General features: G+C 30.6%; 1 protein-coding gene and 1 pseudogene across 3 annotated transcripts; one reads left to right on the forward strand and one right to left on the reverse strand.

Moving 5' to 3' along the window:
• Window positions 1–781: 781 nt before the first annotated feature.
• Window positions 782–13,490, reverse strand: LOC139485035 (uncharacterized). Of its 3 annotated transcripts, none has more exons than XM_071269133.1 (12): window positions 13,358–13,490; window positions 12,291–12,343; window positions 10,843–11,026; window positions 9,540–9,597; window positions 8,757–8,808; window positions 7,253–7,443; window positions 6,377–6,479; window positions 5,216–5,399; window positions 4,491–4,548; window positions 3,869–3,920; window positions 1,953–2,143; window positions 782–1,220 (listed from the first exon to the last, which is right to left on the reverse strand). In XM_071269133.1, the coding sequence occupies exons 3-12, from the start codon at window positions 11,024–11,026 to the stop codon at window positions 1,109–1,111; spliced, it is 1,185 nt and encodes a 394-aa protein (XP_071125234.1). In that variant the 5' UTR covers window positions 12,291–12,343; window positions 13,358–13,490; the 3' UTR covers window positions 782–1,108. The 3 variants fall into 3 exon arrangements, with proteins under 3 accessions (XP_071125234.1, XP_071125233.1, XP_071125232.1); XM_071269132.1 differs by having other exon boundaries at window positions 13,131–13,372; XM_071269131.1 differs by lacking the exon at window positions 13,358–13,490 and having other exon boundaries at window positions 12,291–12,447.
• A 109-nt stretch (window positions 13,491–13,599) lies between these two features.
• Window positions 13,600–16,911, forward strand: part of LOC139485036 (nucleolar protein dao-5-like) — a 46,050-nt pseudogene continuing 42,738 nt past the window's right edge.

A 16,911-nucleotide genomic window follows, 5' to 3' on the forward strand; every position in this document is an offset into this window, starting at 1 on the left:
CTTGCATGGATCTACATACCAAAAATAATTATCTTATTAATAGTTAATGTGCAATTCACATAAATAAAAAGCATTCACTTAACCTGAAAATGAGTTCAAAGGACCATCGACATTATGACAGACAGAAAAATCAGTGGGTTTTTATCAGAGCCAAAAAGTAAAAAGTCAAATGCGAAATATCAAAATATTAATTCACAATACTGCATTACTGTTTTACCCCCTTGCATACCCAAGTGACAAATTTAATATTCCGGGAGTATTTTTACAACAACTGGAAAAATTTACAAATTAAAAAAGCACTAATTGGCCACCTACACTTCATCATAAGTTTGAAAAATTACCAACAATCATAGAAACTATGGAAGCTGTTTCATCAGTTTCAGTGTAGCATGTTAAATTTTTCAGTTGTTTTCAGATTTTGTCAGATTTTGAATATTCTGACATGGCATCTTAAAGAATGCCACATTGTTTTGTTCTTTGGTCAAACAGATGTCATTTTCAATAATATTATGTTGTAGTCATAGAAACATAACTAAACATTTCATTTTTTTATTTTTGCAAGAGTTGTTGAATTTTTGGGTTAGATTTGACCCTAATAACATGCAAGCAATTCATGAAAGCTTCAGATTGAAGGGTTCAAAACTATGATGAAGAAGTTATGTGTGCAGATTCCACTAACAGTCATCTTTTTATACTTGTATAATGCACCGTTTCAAAACTACAGCAGCAAACTCACTGTGACATGGCAATCTTGTTTCACATCATAGGTATAAACAGACTTTGTTTTTAAATAATGGTTTATTCTATTTCATAATAATATGAATAACAAATAAAATCAACAGCAAAACATATGCTGAAAATCAACATAAAATTTGATAACAATAATAAATTATTTAGAGTATCCCAGGCCCTGGAAATGTTTGAGGCAGTTAAATCATTCTTAATTTATGCATTTCCAGTGCTTCTAAAAATACTTTGTTAAAAATTATATCAAAATGATTGAAAATACAGTTATGAAAAAAAATGAAATTGCCAAAAACGTCCTAATAAACAGGAAAAAGCCACCAATATGCATAAAAAAAACATGTAAATGGTAATATTGCAAGATTTATCCAACAATTGGGTAGTATGGCTTCCATTCCTCTGAGGTATACTGTGGGTTCCAGTTACCAGGTAGTAGTTCTTTAAAGTTGATTGGTTGAAAATAATCCAATTTGTGGCTGAAAGACAAATATCAAGAATTAAGCATAATAAAGTTTCTATGGATACATCTGGTAACAAGATTAGGAGAGCATTATATGAGTTACTTATTCATAACATAAAAAACTGTAAATTCAGATATTTTTGTGATCTTTTTATTAAAGTGAAAAAAGCCCCTGATTAGCCAAAGATCTATAAGAACTTGCTACATTTTTCTTTTACTGTGCTACACATTGTTATGTTATCTAAATGATGATCACCTACATTTTTTTATGCCTCACTTTAATTACATTGGCCAAACTTAATTCCATGTTTGACACTCCATTTTTTATCTTATTGCTTGATTTTTTTTTAATCTAATGTTACACTTTAACCATGTTACCTGTGTATTTTGTCAAATTTTTGTAAGATATGTAAATGTTCAAATGTTTATTAATATTGTGTATAAATGTAACAATGTTTACACTTCAATAAAATTTGCATAATATTACAGAGTTCATTGAAGTTTATCCCACATCTGTTTTCATACTGCAATGTGTTTTAGATCATGATTCCTGAATAATACCACTCAATATATTCTACCTAGAAATCATAATGTGTGATAGTTGACATAGATCTTCAAAACATATATAACTTTACAAAAAAATACATCTTTTTTTAATGTCTTTACAATTTTACACAATGGCCATATAACTGTCCTTACCAAATGCATAATAGTAATTGGTAAAAAAAAAAATCATTTGAATACTTACAAGTCAGGATCTGTATATTTCCCTGTTGGAACAGGATACAGTGATTCATATGTTCTATTTGTCCCTGATCCATGGATTGCATAAGCATTAAATTTAGTGACTTTTGGAGGGAAATAATTGCCAGGTATTGTAGCTTTCCCAGTCCATCTATCGTTTTTAATTGTAGCTGTGTAAGTTAGTGGAAGTTGTTGCTGGAAAATATGGCAGATATATATGAACATGTATATTTAAGTTTAAAACAAAGTAAGTGCAAGTTGTTTTGAAACAAAATTAGAAAAAAACAAGAATGTGTCCATAGAACATGGACACAATCATTGTCTATGTTCAGTGAACGTGAAATTGGGGGCAAAAGTCTAATTTGGCATAAATAAGGAAGATCATATCATACACAGCTAGTTTTGCATAGGTACTATTTCTGTACCAAAAATCTGTAGTACTGGAAATCTACTTTTCATATTCAGTTCTATTTTGTTACTTTAAAATTATTGTAATATTTAGGTACCTGTGTTTTACAGTACTTAATTTGTACTTGAATTTTAAGTACTACAGATCTTTTGTTGCATGGTTACATTTTAAGCATTTTGAAAAGTCTTTTTCAAATCTCTTAAAAGTTATGATGTTCAAACATGGAATACTGTGATCATTGTTGGTATTATTTTTGTATCCATATTTTTAGTACAAATCAAGTTCTGGAAAATACAAGCACCTAAATAACCACAATAATTCTAAAGTAAAGAAATAGTACTAAATATTAAAAGTAAATTTCCAGTACTACAAATTTTAAGTACAGAAATAGTACCTATGCAAAAGAAGCTGTGTAGGGAACAAGTGTACTAAGTTTTCAGTTGATTAGACTACAACTTTATCAAAAACTACCTTGACCAAAAACTTTAATCTGAAGCAGGACAGACAAACAGATGCACAGACCGAAAAAAAAAAAACACTAATAAAATTGAGAATGGAAAAGAGACAATTACCCGACCATGGGGCGGACAAAGCCCTCAAGCCACCAATGGTCTTCAACGCAGCGAAAAGATTCCACACCTGGAGGTGGTCCCCAGCTGGCCCCTAAATAAAATTGGTACTAGTTACTAGGTGCCCATCCGCCTTGTCATTTTCTATGTTCAGTGGACCATGAAAATGGGGTAAAATCTCTAATTTGGCATTAAAATTAGAAAGATCATATCATAGGGAACATGTTTACTAAGTTTCAAGTTGAATAGACTTCAACTTCATCAAATACTACCTTGACCAAAAACTTTAACCTGAAGCGGGACAGACCGACAGACGGACGTACAAAAGGACAAATGAACGGACACATAGATCAGAAAACAAACAGGTGGGGCATTAAAATATTTCAATATGATAGCTGGTCACTCTTTTTTCAATGTCTGTGAGTTTTAAGCTTATTTTGAACTTGTAGACTTTGTAAAGTTATCAATTATATATCAGGTTTCATATCAGTTTTATCATACAAGGTACATCTTGCAACAAAAATATCATAAGTTGGCACCACATCAAATCATCCCTTTATTATACAACAAATCAAACAATCAGGAGGTCTATAAAAGTCAAAAGTACATTAAGCTTAATCACAACGTTCAAATCAACCTATAACTGATAATTAAACAACAGTAAACAATAATTAGCTCAATATCAAGTGAATGTTTAACAATTTTTTACGTTGAAATGGTGAAAATATGTTGATTGATTGATTTTAATTCCACTTTAAGCACTAATGGCTATTTCTTGGCAGCAAGTGTTTATTGGTGGAGGAATAAATAAAACATAAACTTTAAAGCAATTGATTGAAAAGATGAAAGTAACTTGTTTCATAATATTTTTTTAAGTACTTTAATGGCCAGAGGACAGAACAATGCTTGAACTTCTTGTGATATCATGTCCTTTACACTTACTTTAAAACTACTCCTTACTCCATGCAGCAACAGAAGCAGATGTTGTCCATGCCTTTAAAAGATACAATGTAAAAATACTAGATTGCAAACAAATACATACCTCAATAAAAATACTTCAGGTGACTATCCCAAGCTAGAACCTGTCATATTGTATAGTGTCACCTGTCTAAAGGTTGAGAATGTATTTAGCACTCCATGTGTGTTTTGGTTATTTTATTCACATGAACATTTTTATCATTTCCTGTGAAATGTAAATTTGACAAAATAAAGATTATTTACATATACTGGTCTTCAAATCTATCTATATATTATATATAATTATCATTTGATTATTTGATTCTAAATGTTTTATTTCAAATAGACACATGGTGATAATACAATAATAAGACTTCATGATTTTATGACCTCGCATTGTAATGGTCCGTATACCATAATATGTAGAATGATATGTTTTAATATGGCAATGTGTATGGAACAGTTATGAGTAGGAGAGATATTTTGGTAGAAAGTGGGACAATGTATTGCTATTTACTAAAATGGTCAATTGCTGCATAAATAAGGCATGCAATACCTATACTAAACCAAACATGGTACATAAAGTCAAAATCAATTTCAAACTTACGGACACAGTTCAACTTCCAAGTAATCATTCTGATCATTCAGAAAGAATGCTTCTGCAACTAAATAAAAAAGAAAATATTCAAGCATTGACAATTGAACTAATATTGGAATAAAAGAAAGGATATTTTGATTCATTTTACTAAAATCAAAGGCAGCCTTGATATGTTCGACAATAAGTCACTAGAGAAGGTGATTTTGCCTATGTTTCTTTTGTAAAATATTTGTTGTTACAGATTTTCTAACTTTTTTAGGTCTCATTTTTAATATTATTTTGAAAAATACTAAGCATATAAAGTTAAAAATATTTCAACAACATAATTCATATTTTTGAACTCAAGCAATTATCATTTTGATGAAAATTTTTCCTTATTCATTGAGTGTTGTATAATTTGGAACTATCAGCAAACCTTGAGAGGCTGCAAAAATTGTTTACATGTGACAAATCAACACAACCAAGCTGCAGACCAACTTGACCAAATATTTAACAAATTCCCTTCATAGAATCCAAGAAAACTTTGACAAATGCCTACCCAATGTAGGACACAGACAGATGGAATGACTGAAGAGAGCAGTTACCAATGATATGCTTTTGTGTTCAGGGAAGCAGGTAAAAATATAAGCATATATTGGTAAACTTATAAATTTGGATATTATATCATTTTTAATTACAAAATTACAACTCATTACACATTGAGTAATTTCGCAGTGGTCCAGTACATGGCTTACCTTCATAATCCCAAAGTCCAGAAAATGGTTGACCAGGGGTACCACCAGGGTTGGCAGGATCATTAAAGAAAGGAGCATCAACGGACATTATCACATTATTGTGTTGGTCTCGATCTAATGATATCATGACTGGGTCATGGTCTATTGGCTGTCCATCCCAGATAGTACTTATAGTATATGTCATCTAGAATAATAATTTCAAAGATAATTTATTCAGCAATACAAAATAAAAAATTTAAAAGTGACCATATAAGATACAGTTTTCTGGGTATTATCTAATATTTGTCTAACATGTTACTACTTATAAATCATTATTTTACTTTTTGTGGTGTTGATACATTCTTGTTACACACAGTTTATAATTCTATTATAGTGTCCTGTGTTAACTGTGGTAAATTCATGGGAAGTTTCCATTGTTATTTTAGGGTTTACATGTTGTAATGTACTACAATATTGTTTGTATGTTTTCCCCTGTCCTAAGTATTCTTGATTTGCTTATTTGTACTGTTTTCCTGTCATGTAATATTGTCATTTTAACTGTTATTTTTACATTGCCATATAAGCGGGAGGTTTGACAAGCCATAAATCCAGATACAACCGACCAAAGTTTAGTAAAATGACATGCACCAAGTCAGGAATATGGCAGATGTAATAAATAGTCAGTTTCTATGTATGTTGATATTTGTTTTTTTAGCAGTTCAGTGTTTCTTTTGTACAGTTGATGTGTTTACCTTAGTTTTGGTATGTGACTTGAATTTGTTTTCACTTATAAATCGATTTATGACTATTGAACATCAGTATACTACTGTTGCCTTTATTTGTAAATAGTTATTGAAATATAGTTTGGGCCAGGTGACCGAAAGTGCAGAATATCAGTCAATTACAAATAATATGAAATCTTAATGTAAATATTTTTATTTTTATTTTCAGATGAGTGGGCTTACATAAGCCTTTTTCTTTCAATGTGCAATGTACAATTTTTAAGGGGAAAATTACTGTGTTGTGAATAGCTATAGATTGACACACTGGTGATTCATTTTTATTTGTTGAATATCAATTTAGTGGTTTTTGTTGGTAAAGTTAAACACAAAATATGACTATGGTATTCAACGAAGTACAAAATTTCTATAAGCTTGTATGCAGACTGACTTTTTGACTTACATTTGGATAGTACTGCTTCCATTCCTCTGAGGTATACTGTGGGTTCCAGTTTTTAGCTAGCAGTCCTTTAAAGTTGATTGGTTGAAAATAATCCAATTTGTGGCTGAAAGACACACATCAAGAAACAGTATCTTATAATTAAAATAGCTTCTAGTTTGTATGAATGTCTTGAAAAAAACCTTAAAACCTAAAAACCTTATTTTAAATAGCTTGAATAAATTTATTAATTTATAACATTGGAAAGCAAAACAGCATTTTCCAAGTATTTCTAAGAACTCTCACTATTAATTTGACACATTTTATTCTGTAACACCCACCACTGTTTGTTACCTGAATGAGGAGGACTTCAGTTTAAATTGTAAACCAACCAGTGAAAGGAAAATGACCCATGCTACATTTTTTAATATACATGTAGTTTTTCTTTATTTTATCATATTTGGTTGCTTGATCTCATTTTTGAAAGTTTGTTTCACTTACTTGTGTATTTGATCTGACTTTTGTAAGATAATAAATTGTGCAGATGGTAATTAATATTGTGAATATGTCAGTGAACATGGAAATAATAGGGATTTTCTACCTGAGCTGTATTTAGCAAAACCCATCTGAATTTTGTGTAATAAATGCTCTTCAACTTTATACATTATTTGGCTTTTTTAACTTCTTTAACTTGAGTATCACTGATGAGTATTTTGTAGCAAAACATGCACCTGGGGTACAAATCTAATCATGGTATCTACAATGAGTTAATTTTTCCATACTGAAATGTGCTTTAGATTCTTAACACATAAAATGTAATTAAAGTTTTTACTAAAATATAACTGTCAATACAAAATGCATGACAGTAATCGAGGGAAAAAAGACTGATTAAAAACTTACAAGTCAGGATCTGTATATTTCCCTGTTGGTACAGGATACAATGATTCATATGTTCTATTGGTCCCTGATCCATGGATTGCATAAGCATTGAATTTAGTGACTTTAGGAGGGAAATAGCTGCTGGGTATGGTGGCTACCCCAGTCCATCTATTGTTTTTAATGGTAGCTTTGTAATTCAGTGGAAGTTGTTGCTGGAAAATTTGGTAAAGTATTTTTGGACAAACATAATTAAGGTGGTATAGATCCAACAAATTTAGTTAAAGTTGTTAATAAAACATACAAAAAAATACTTTTGGTATGATAGCTCTCCACATTCGTTTCATTTTCTTCCAAGTTTTCTGCTAATTTTGGGATTTTGTGACATAAAAAAAATGCCATTTCAAAAGTAATGTATTTAATCTTCCAATAAGATATCTGCTACAACATAACATTTCTATTAAATGGTAAATCTCGAAATAAACAAAGGAGAAAGTAATACTTTTTATGCAAATAAGATGCCAAAAAGGACATGTTGTTTGATGACTGTCACATCCATTTAGTCATATCAACAGTCTTTTTAAAGTGGTCCTTTTAAATCTTTTTAGCCCATTATTCTCTATTCTTTAGATTTCATTGTCCCTTTATATCTATTCTTTGTTTTTGTTTATTTCTGTCTATTTTATATATTCTAGGTTGATTTTTCTGTTGTATTGGTCCATTATTCTCTATACTGTTTACCGAATCCAAACACATTTTTTCTAGAGGTTATTGATGTGTAAACCGGGGCGATTAACTGACGAACTGAATAAAAGTCTGGAGGACTTTGTTAAGTTTGTGAGTAAGAAAACCCCCCTTTTACACATCAATAACCTCTAGAAAAAATGTGTTTAATCCTTATAAGTCTTCTGCCAAAGATCCACGATTTTTAATTAACATTTGTTTGTGTATAAGCAACATAATCTAAATTGAAATAGCACCTACCTCAAATTCATTTTAATGAGTTATTATCCAATAATGAAGCATACAAGTAACAAAATAACCTTTTCCTTGCAAGATTTCATTCATATGACGTTGCCTTTTGCCACCAAGTAAGTTCGGTGAATCATTCATTAAATTTCTCCAAATTTTATTTTAATAATAATTTTATACATTTTGGAAGTTTGCACACATTATTTCTGTTTTTGTTTTCTATTATTAGAAGAGAAACAACTGTAACATATTTGTTTTTTTATCTCATTTGCTGAAAAACTGGGATCCCTGTATGCATGTGTTTTGCGCATGAATAGATCACAGTAAAGGTTATGAAAGTAGTTTAGGAAACATGGTTTGTGTAAACTAAGAGAAAAATTCTAATTGACCAATCCAATTCAAGTATATATAGATATGCAAATCACATAATAATTATTAACATTCATATAGCTTTAAACAAATGAAGTCATTATATCTTTTTGTACTTTCATGAACTGCAGAATGATTTATTCTTAAACAGAAGTTTTTTTATTGATATTGCACTTTTTACACTTACTTTAAAACTATTCCTAGCTCCATGCAGCAACAGAAGCAGATGTTGTCCATGCCTTTAAAAGATACAGATATAAAAACTAGAGCTGAAATTTTAGAAATGTACCAGTTCATATTGAACATTACTATTTTTTGTTAAAAGCATATCTATATCTATTCTATGCAGTCTATGTTGTAAATACCTAACATATGCTGTTTTCGAAATTAAGAATTGTACAAGCATTTTCGGTGTGGAAATTGTATAAATTTAATACAAAGATTGTATTAGTTTTATCAGAGCAGTCTTCACCAAAAACTTTTTCAGGTAATAGTCCGAAGACCAATAGTCTGACATTTTTCTTATTGCTCCAAAAACAGTTTTTCAAAATCTTACTAGTCCGAATGAAATTTTACTAGTCTGGGACATCATACTAGTGGCTAACCGTGCAGACTGTCAGAGTAGATTGATATGATTCATTTTACATCATAATGATACTGATGAAGTATATCTGTTATCTGACATATTTATAGAAACTTAAATTTCCTTTTTTCATCAATTTTGGTGTTGTTTTTTCTAACTGTCTAATCAAATTGGATTCTAAACATATTCATTAAAATAGACTCATGATGTACACAACATAAGGAAAATTGTTTGACAATCAATAAATGACTCTCATTATGCTATCTAGATTATAAGTCTTCCTGAGTATTATGACCTGATTGTATTGGTCAATATAACCATAAAAGTTAGCTTAAAACATACTAATATAGAAAAAAATAAGGGATTGTTTTGAGCCAAAAGACTTACGGACTCAGTTCGACTTCCAAGTAATCATTCTGGTCATTGAGAAAAAATGCCTCTGCAACTGAACAAAAAAGAAAATGACCATTTAATATAAATAGAACTAATATTGTAAAAAATGCCTCTGCAACTGAACAAAAAAGAAAATGACCATTTAATATAAATAGAACTAATATTGTAAAAAAAAAGAAGGATATTTTGAATTTAATAGATGAAGATTAAGTCTAAGTCACATAAAATGATAACAACAAAATTGTAAAAAATTGTTATCTCATATTTTTAATAAATCAAGTCTGACGAAAATTTTCCTTGTGCAAAGAGTGTGGTAAAATTTCAAACTATTATAAAAGAACTGTCTTTACAGTGGATGTCAAGTTATGTATTTCAGGCGCGGATCCAGAGGGGGGGTTCCGGGGGTTGGAACCCCCCTTTTTTTGGACGATCAATGCATTTGAATGGGGACATGTAATTGGAACCCCCCCTATGTCCTGGGTTAGGAACCCCCCCTTTTTAAAATGGCTGGATCCGCCTCTGTATTTTTCTTGACATGTGTAACATCATTTTGTGACTTGAATATTACATGCAATCTTTACCTAAAACAGATTTATAACATTTATTTCATTATTTATTCTATAACGATAGAAAGAGCAATAACAAATTGTACTAAATTAAAAGTGGACATGGATGCTCTGCAGGGTGCAGTTTTATACGACCACAGAGGTCTTAACATTGAACAGTTAGGGCAAGAATGGACACAACATTCAAGCTTGACACAGCTCTGAATTTGGGTTGTGATTAAATAGTTGACACAGCAAAGGTTTTTGACACTGAATGAATGTAGTCTAATTAATGAACATACAATTTTTTTTTGCTTTTGAGCAATACACTTATTTATTATATGCTGTTGAATATTAATCCCCTCAAATTTAATTTCTGAAATCTGAAATGAGAAAATTTTACGACCCCCCCCCCCCCCCCCCCCCCCAAACAAATTCTTATTTATGTATGTTACGGTATGTTATGGTATGTTATGGTATGTTATGGTATGTTATGGTATGTTATGGTATGTTATGTTATGGTATGTTATGGTATGTTATGGTAAAGTTCAATTTTAGTATGGTACCAAGTGATATAGTATTTTTTACCCATATGGTTAAAATGGTAATGCACATTTTCCAAAGAGTACGATATAGTAAAAATTATTTTCCATATGGTATAAAATGGTTTAGGTTCATGGTTCAAATAGCAAATTCATGGGGTACAAAATGGTTATGGTAGGAAATTACTATATACCAAGTACATGTCTTACCTTCATAATCCCAAAGTCCAGAAAATGGTTGACCAGGGGTACCACCAGGGTTGGCTGGATCATTAAAGAAAGGTGCATCAACGGTCATTATCACATTATTACATCTGTCATGATCTAACGAGATTATGACTGGGTCATGGTCTATTGGCCGACCATCCCATGTAGTACTGATGTTAAATGTCATCTAGAATTATAATATTATTTATGTAAATGGCAAGCAGTTTTACTATCTAATTAAACTTCAGGATATCTCATATACTTAAAAGATATCTCATATACTTAAAAGAGATCTCATATACTTAAAAGATATCTCATATACTTTATAAGATACTAAATACTTTATAAGATTAAGATATATTATATACTTTTTAAAATATTTTCTAATGTTTATACAATAAGGCACAGCACTCACACCCGCAAAGTGGAAAGGGATTAATATAAGTTGCAAAACTTGTTTCCCAATCCACTATAAATAAATATGTTTAAACTATCTTCTAAAGTGAATAAGATATCATCCAGATGCGCATTTCGACAATAATTGTCTCTTCAGTGATGCTCGTGGCCAATATATTTGAAATCCAAAACTTATATAAAAGATGAAGAGCTATAATCCAAAAAGTCCAAAAAGTATAGCCAAATCTGTCAAAGGAATCAGAGCTTTGCAAAAGGTAGATACATTCCTTGATTTATATTAATTTCTAACATTTTGTGACAGCAAATTTTAATAACACAAAAAATCTGTATATAACTATAAGATATCTTTTAACAATTTATATGAGATATTTTGTAAACTATACTAGATATCTTATAAACTAAAATAGATATCTTGAAGTTATAATAAATTGTAAAATAGCTTGCTTTATATGGTAAATGCATAATTTATAGCTTTCGATAATTAAGGAAAAGTCTTAATTCAAACGAAATAGGTATATATTATGGCTCTTTGGTAACAAATTGTGTAAAAAAGTGAGAGAACAAAAAATAATTTCAATAAAATAATAAAACATGTCTATCATAATGCACCATTCTCATATATACAACTTTAATCAACTTTAACAAGAGGGTACAAGTATTCCAACATCTTTAGACATTTCTATTCAGTCTAAAACATACCTTATTCTTCTTAACTTAAGGAAGAGGGATTACAAGAGGGTGGTAATGGGGGTACCTTCATGATGAATAACGGTAAAAATTCTTGCCAAAAGACGTTACAGGTAATTTTTGGTGCATAACGATAAAATATGCACTTACTTTTAGACGATAAAAATTTTAATCAATTTGACGCTAACGGTAGCTGAAAATGGCCGTTTGACGCCTGCCGGTAAAGGGCATTACTACCCTCTTACAAATGTCTACCTCAGTAATCTGTCTATCATTGTCTATAGGAGCATGTATTTTTAATTAATTTCTTAAATCATTTTTTTCTAACTTTTTTCTATGGTACTTACAGCACTACCTAAGGTTTCTCGTTTCCTGTATACACAATTTCCATCTACATTCTCTGTAAGTATAAAAACTATAAAATAAAAAGTTGATATGAATTTAATTTCCATTTAGCTTGAAGAACAGAATGACTTTGTATGTCTAATTTGTAGGTAAACAGTTTACACTGTGAAACCAGGATGAGAACAAAACCATATGTTAATAATAATCTAATATGTCAGTCAAGGAAACCAAGACTGTTGTTTAGTGAAACAAATACAAGATAATTCAAAAACAAGATAAATAATTATAATTTTATGTTAATTATATATATATCTTGTATAGTAAATTAAGTTTTAAACAATACACATTATCTTGAATTTCCTTGTTTTTTAGTTTTTGATTTTGTAACATTTTAAAAAGACACACTTAAATGTCTCTCCTGAATATTGCAACACTGGCATTATTACTTATTTTTTAAGAACTGTCACCAGGCCAATATTCAAATGGAAATCTTCTGAATGCTTGTGTTCAGGTTAATGTGATGATTTAAAATATAAAATAATTATAAAGATTTTTTTATCTGAGGCTTATAAATCTTATTTGAAATCAGATTTCCACCAGAGCAGACTATAAGGTTAATGCATTTGAAATTCCATAACCAATAGTACATATGTACACTACATTTATAATTTATAAGGTATCTGAGGCTAATAACTTATAATCTTAAAACATATAATATCCAATAGAGTATGAACTTGAGGGTCAAGGTCACAGGCACTTGTTTCTATCCATACGAAGGTCGACTATCTTCTATTTATATGGATAGTCGACCTTCGTATGGATAGAAACAAGTGCCTGTGTACCTTTCACTGTAAAATAATTGAGACGCAGACCTTTTCCTGAAATCTAAATCCGACCTCTATAGCAGATGCCACTCAGGTCAAGGACGTATGTGTTTTGGCTGGAGTCTAGATAAACCGTTTTTCAAGTTTAAGAATATTGATAGACCTGATATTAGTGTGTAATGGTTTAGATATATACATGACGACAATGTACATCTTTTGTTTCTTTCTAACTCAACAACAATTACCTGTGTTAGTATCTCAATGAACCTTGAACTTTGATGGACAAGTGACCCGGAAGATAATTTTCTTTGTGTAGTTATTTCCCTTTACCCGCCTAATATTTTCGCATTTCAGCGTCTCTCTGTCGATGATTATGTGAGACTATATACAAGGTAAAAAGGCATATTTACATTAACTATTTACATGTGTCGTTTTAAATAACTGTCAACAGTTTTATCGTCAAATGTTACCGGTTTTGTACATGTCACGTGACTTCAATCCTAAAATCGCCATTTTCTGTTGTTATTTTTGGGGCGAGACAAACAACAGGTAAACTAGAGGTACAGGTGTTATAGAACATTAATTAAATTTGAAGAATATTATCCTTACTATTTGGTTAAATAAACACGTCATGTCTTTATTTTAAAATGACTGAAAGAGACTAATTGTCACACAAATTGTGACTCACTTTATCGGTTGATTTATAAACTCAGGTAACCGTAAATCCAAAGGTATCCCATACTAAACACTCATTGAAGTCTCAGTTCTTGTTTTATAAACATATCCAGTTACGAATGTTAATTATGTATCCAATGTTGAAACCTGTTGGAATGTCATGAACTAGAGTTGTAGATACATGTAAGAAGAATATGTACACCTGTATCAGCTGTATATGAGAACACATTCAAACTCCTGTCATGAGAGGCCCACGGGGGATAGGAACTTTATCAGGATTCCAGGATCGGGTGTTTTTAAGCTCAGGATTTCCGTATTGACTGTTCGGGATCCGGTAATTCTTTTTTCAAACTTGGGATGTCAGGATTTAAATTTATTTTATCTGAACAGACTGATCTGAATAATTATTCCCAAACCTCACCGATATTAGTCATATTGGCTGGCTGATCATGCTGATAGTGATAACTAATACTCAGCAGATTAGCAATTCGACTAAACACCTTACCTTCCTTCCCTTTGCCTTATAATACCACCCTGCTCAGTTTTCTCTGTAATTCTGGTGTATTGACTTTGAGATGAGAGTCGCATCACAATGTCTGAGGAGAAATTATCAGTGAAGACACAATGTGTCAGGAGACTTTATTACGCTTGCTTTTGTCAAGCGTTAAACTGTCTTTAGGGATGGGGAGACCAGTAATAAAACGATAAAACAGATAATTAGGTTTTCTTGGTATAGATATCGTAGAATAACAGCTGCTTGACACAATGTGAAGCTTTTTAGTTTGTTTTCTGCACTCCCTTTTCAAAAAGGTTCTTATTGTGGCTAGTGCCTAATCCATTTATATTTTACAATATCAATGTGTAGAAAACCTGTTGAATGTAAGTTATACAGAACTGAACATGAGTTTGTGTAATGAGAATTTTTTTAAATGACCTTCAAAAAACGTAAACAGATTTGGAGTGTTTTGTGAATTGACGAAATGAATGATAGATACTGTGATTATGATTGGAGGCCAAGTTCCCTTAAAATTACAAATGTATCTATAGTCTTAGATTGCTCTGAGTCCAATAGCTGTTTTGCCAAACAAGCTAGGGCTTCATTCCATATATCTAAAAGTCGATATTTGCCTCCAAATATTTTGGATGCGCCACTTAAATGCTTCTGGAGCCCACTGATGGCCTTGGATCCATACAAATTTTCTCATTTTTCATTATCTCTTCATTAATGTAAGTTTCATCTACATGTACAAATGTACCTCCCACCCTTTATAATTTTCTCATATTTTTACAGTTTACAACTGCAGTGACCCATTGATTCTGGCATTTTAACTTTTACTTTGAAAGATTGTCATGTATTAAATGATGTAGTATATTTTGGTTATTATGCTTTTATTTAAATAATTAAGACTACCGGTGCTACATGTATGTACATGTAGGCATGATTTAAAAAAACCATCATTCAGTATCTTACTGGTACATATTTGTTTAAGTGTACATGTAAGTGACCACTGACCAAGCTAAGAGGTTTCTTTGTTTAACATGTTCAAGGAGCTGCATTGTTCGATAAATACAGACAGATTAATTATATAAATACAATGGTGACCTTGTTGTATATAGACTTTAATGCTTCCTGTAGATTTTAAAAAGGACATGGTAACCTTTTTCTTATCATGCTTGTACTACATTTGTTTATGCAATGGACAGCACTTTGAAGGTAAATGTACAAATGTACCCGTAACAAAGATGTTGGATATTCTTTTATTTAAGAAATGTCTACCCATATACAATGTAGTATCTTTTTACTACATGTAGTATGAGACTCAGAGGGTTCTTCCAAGTCAGCATTTGTTGCAATGAGGTTTTAAACCAATATGTAATGAAAAGATACCATCAGAGTGCCATGTTAAAGGTGCACATGGCACATTACACTACAGGGAGATAATTCTGAAAAAAAATCAGCTTATTGTTCCATTTTAGGCTTCTCAATCCAAATCTTTGTTTGTCAAACTTCTATATATATATATATATATATATGTCCAATGAAATTTTACCAATATAGTGTAAGGTTCAAGTTTTGAAAAATCTTATATTTTTGTCAAAGGATCAAAGTACATGTACATGTATATTATTAAATTATCAAAATTAGTTTCAGTCTAGGTAAAACATCTGTACCTCCAATAGTGAATACATGCTAGAATTTAAATTCTGATGTACATGTATGTACATTTTTGTAAGTATCACATCATCATAAGTTACATTTTGAAATTATATTTAAATTTGTGCTACTTTTTGTGTTGTATTTCATCAACTTCTATATACATGTATATTCATTTCACATTCATTCTGATGATCCTAAGAAAAACGTACATGTAAATGAATAAAATGCTAAATTGTGAAGACACAACATACAGTGAATACATTTACATGTATATAATTTATACATCTCAATTTAACTCAAATGTTTCTTTGAAATTGAAAGTTTTGTTTTGAGCTCACTTGGTCCAAAGAGCAAGTGTGAGTTGTTATGGATTAACATAAAATAAGAATATATATCATTAAAAAAAATTTCGATACAGAAAATCTTGCAGGGTTAAATATTAAGAATGTCAAGATCTACATTCTGTGTATTTTTAACATAAATGTCAGACAAAACCCTTTAAAATGTGGTCTAAGAGGTTTTGTCTTTTAATAACAAAGTTAATACTTTTTAGCAAATTTGAGAACTAAAGAGAAACTTTATATTGCAAAAATTATCAATCAGCACTACAAGATCTACAGAGTACTTTTATATTACATAAACAAGTACATACCTCAGAAAATAAATCCAGTAATTGTCATTTTGACTGATTTCTGCTGTTCTTGGCAGTTAGCATGAATATCATGTGCATGTTCAAATGTACATGATGTAGAAAAATGCAAGGTAATTTAAAATGATTTTTTTATCAGCAACAGAATATGCTTTTATATCTACCCTGGATACTCTGCAAATCCTGGTGTTTATAAGTAGTTGTTGCCACTGAAATATCAATATACATGTATATATATATATATATAAAGATTTCTTAGTGTTACATGTACATTTTTTTAACCTTGAAAATCGGAGGAGCTACTTGTGTATGTTTGA

Source organism: Mytilus edulis, chromosome 8, assembly GCF_963676685.1.
Source record: "Mytilus edulis chromosome 8, xbMytEdul2.2, whole genome shotgun sequence".
NCBI classification, from domain to species: Eukaryota; Metazoa; Mollusca; class Bivalvia; order Mytilida; family Mytilidae; genus Mytilus; species Mytilus edulis.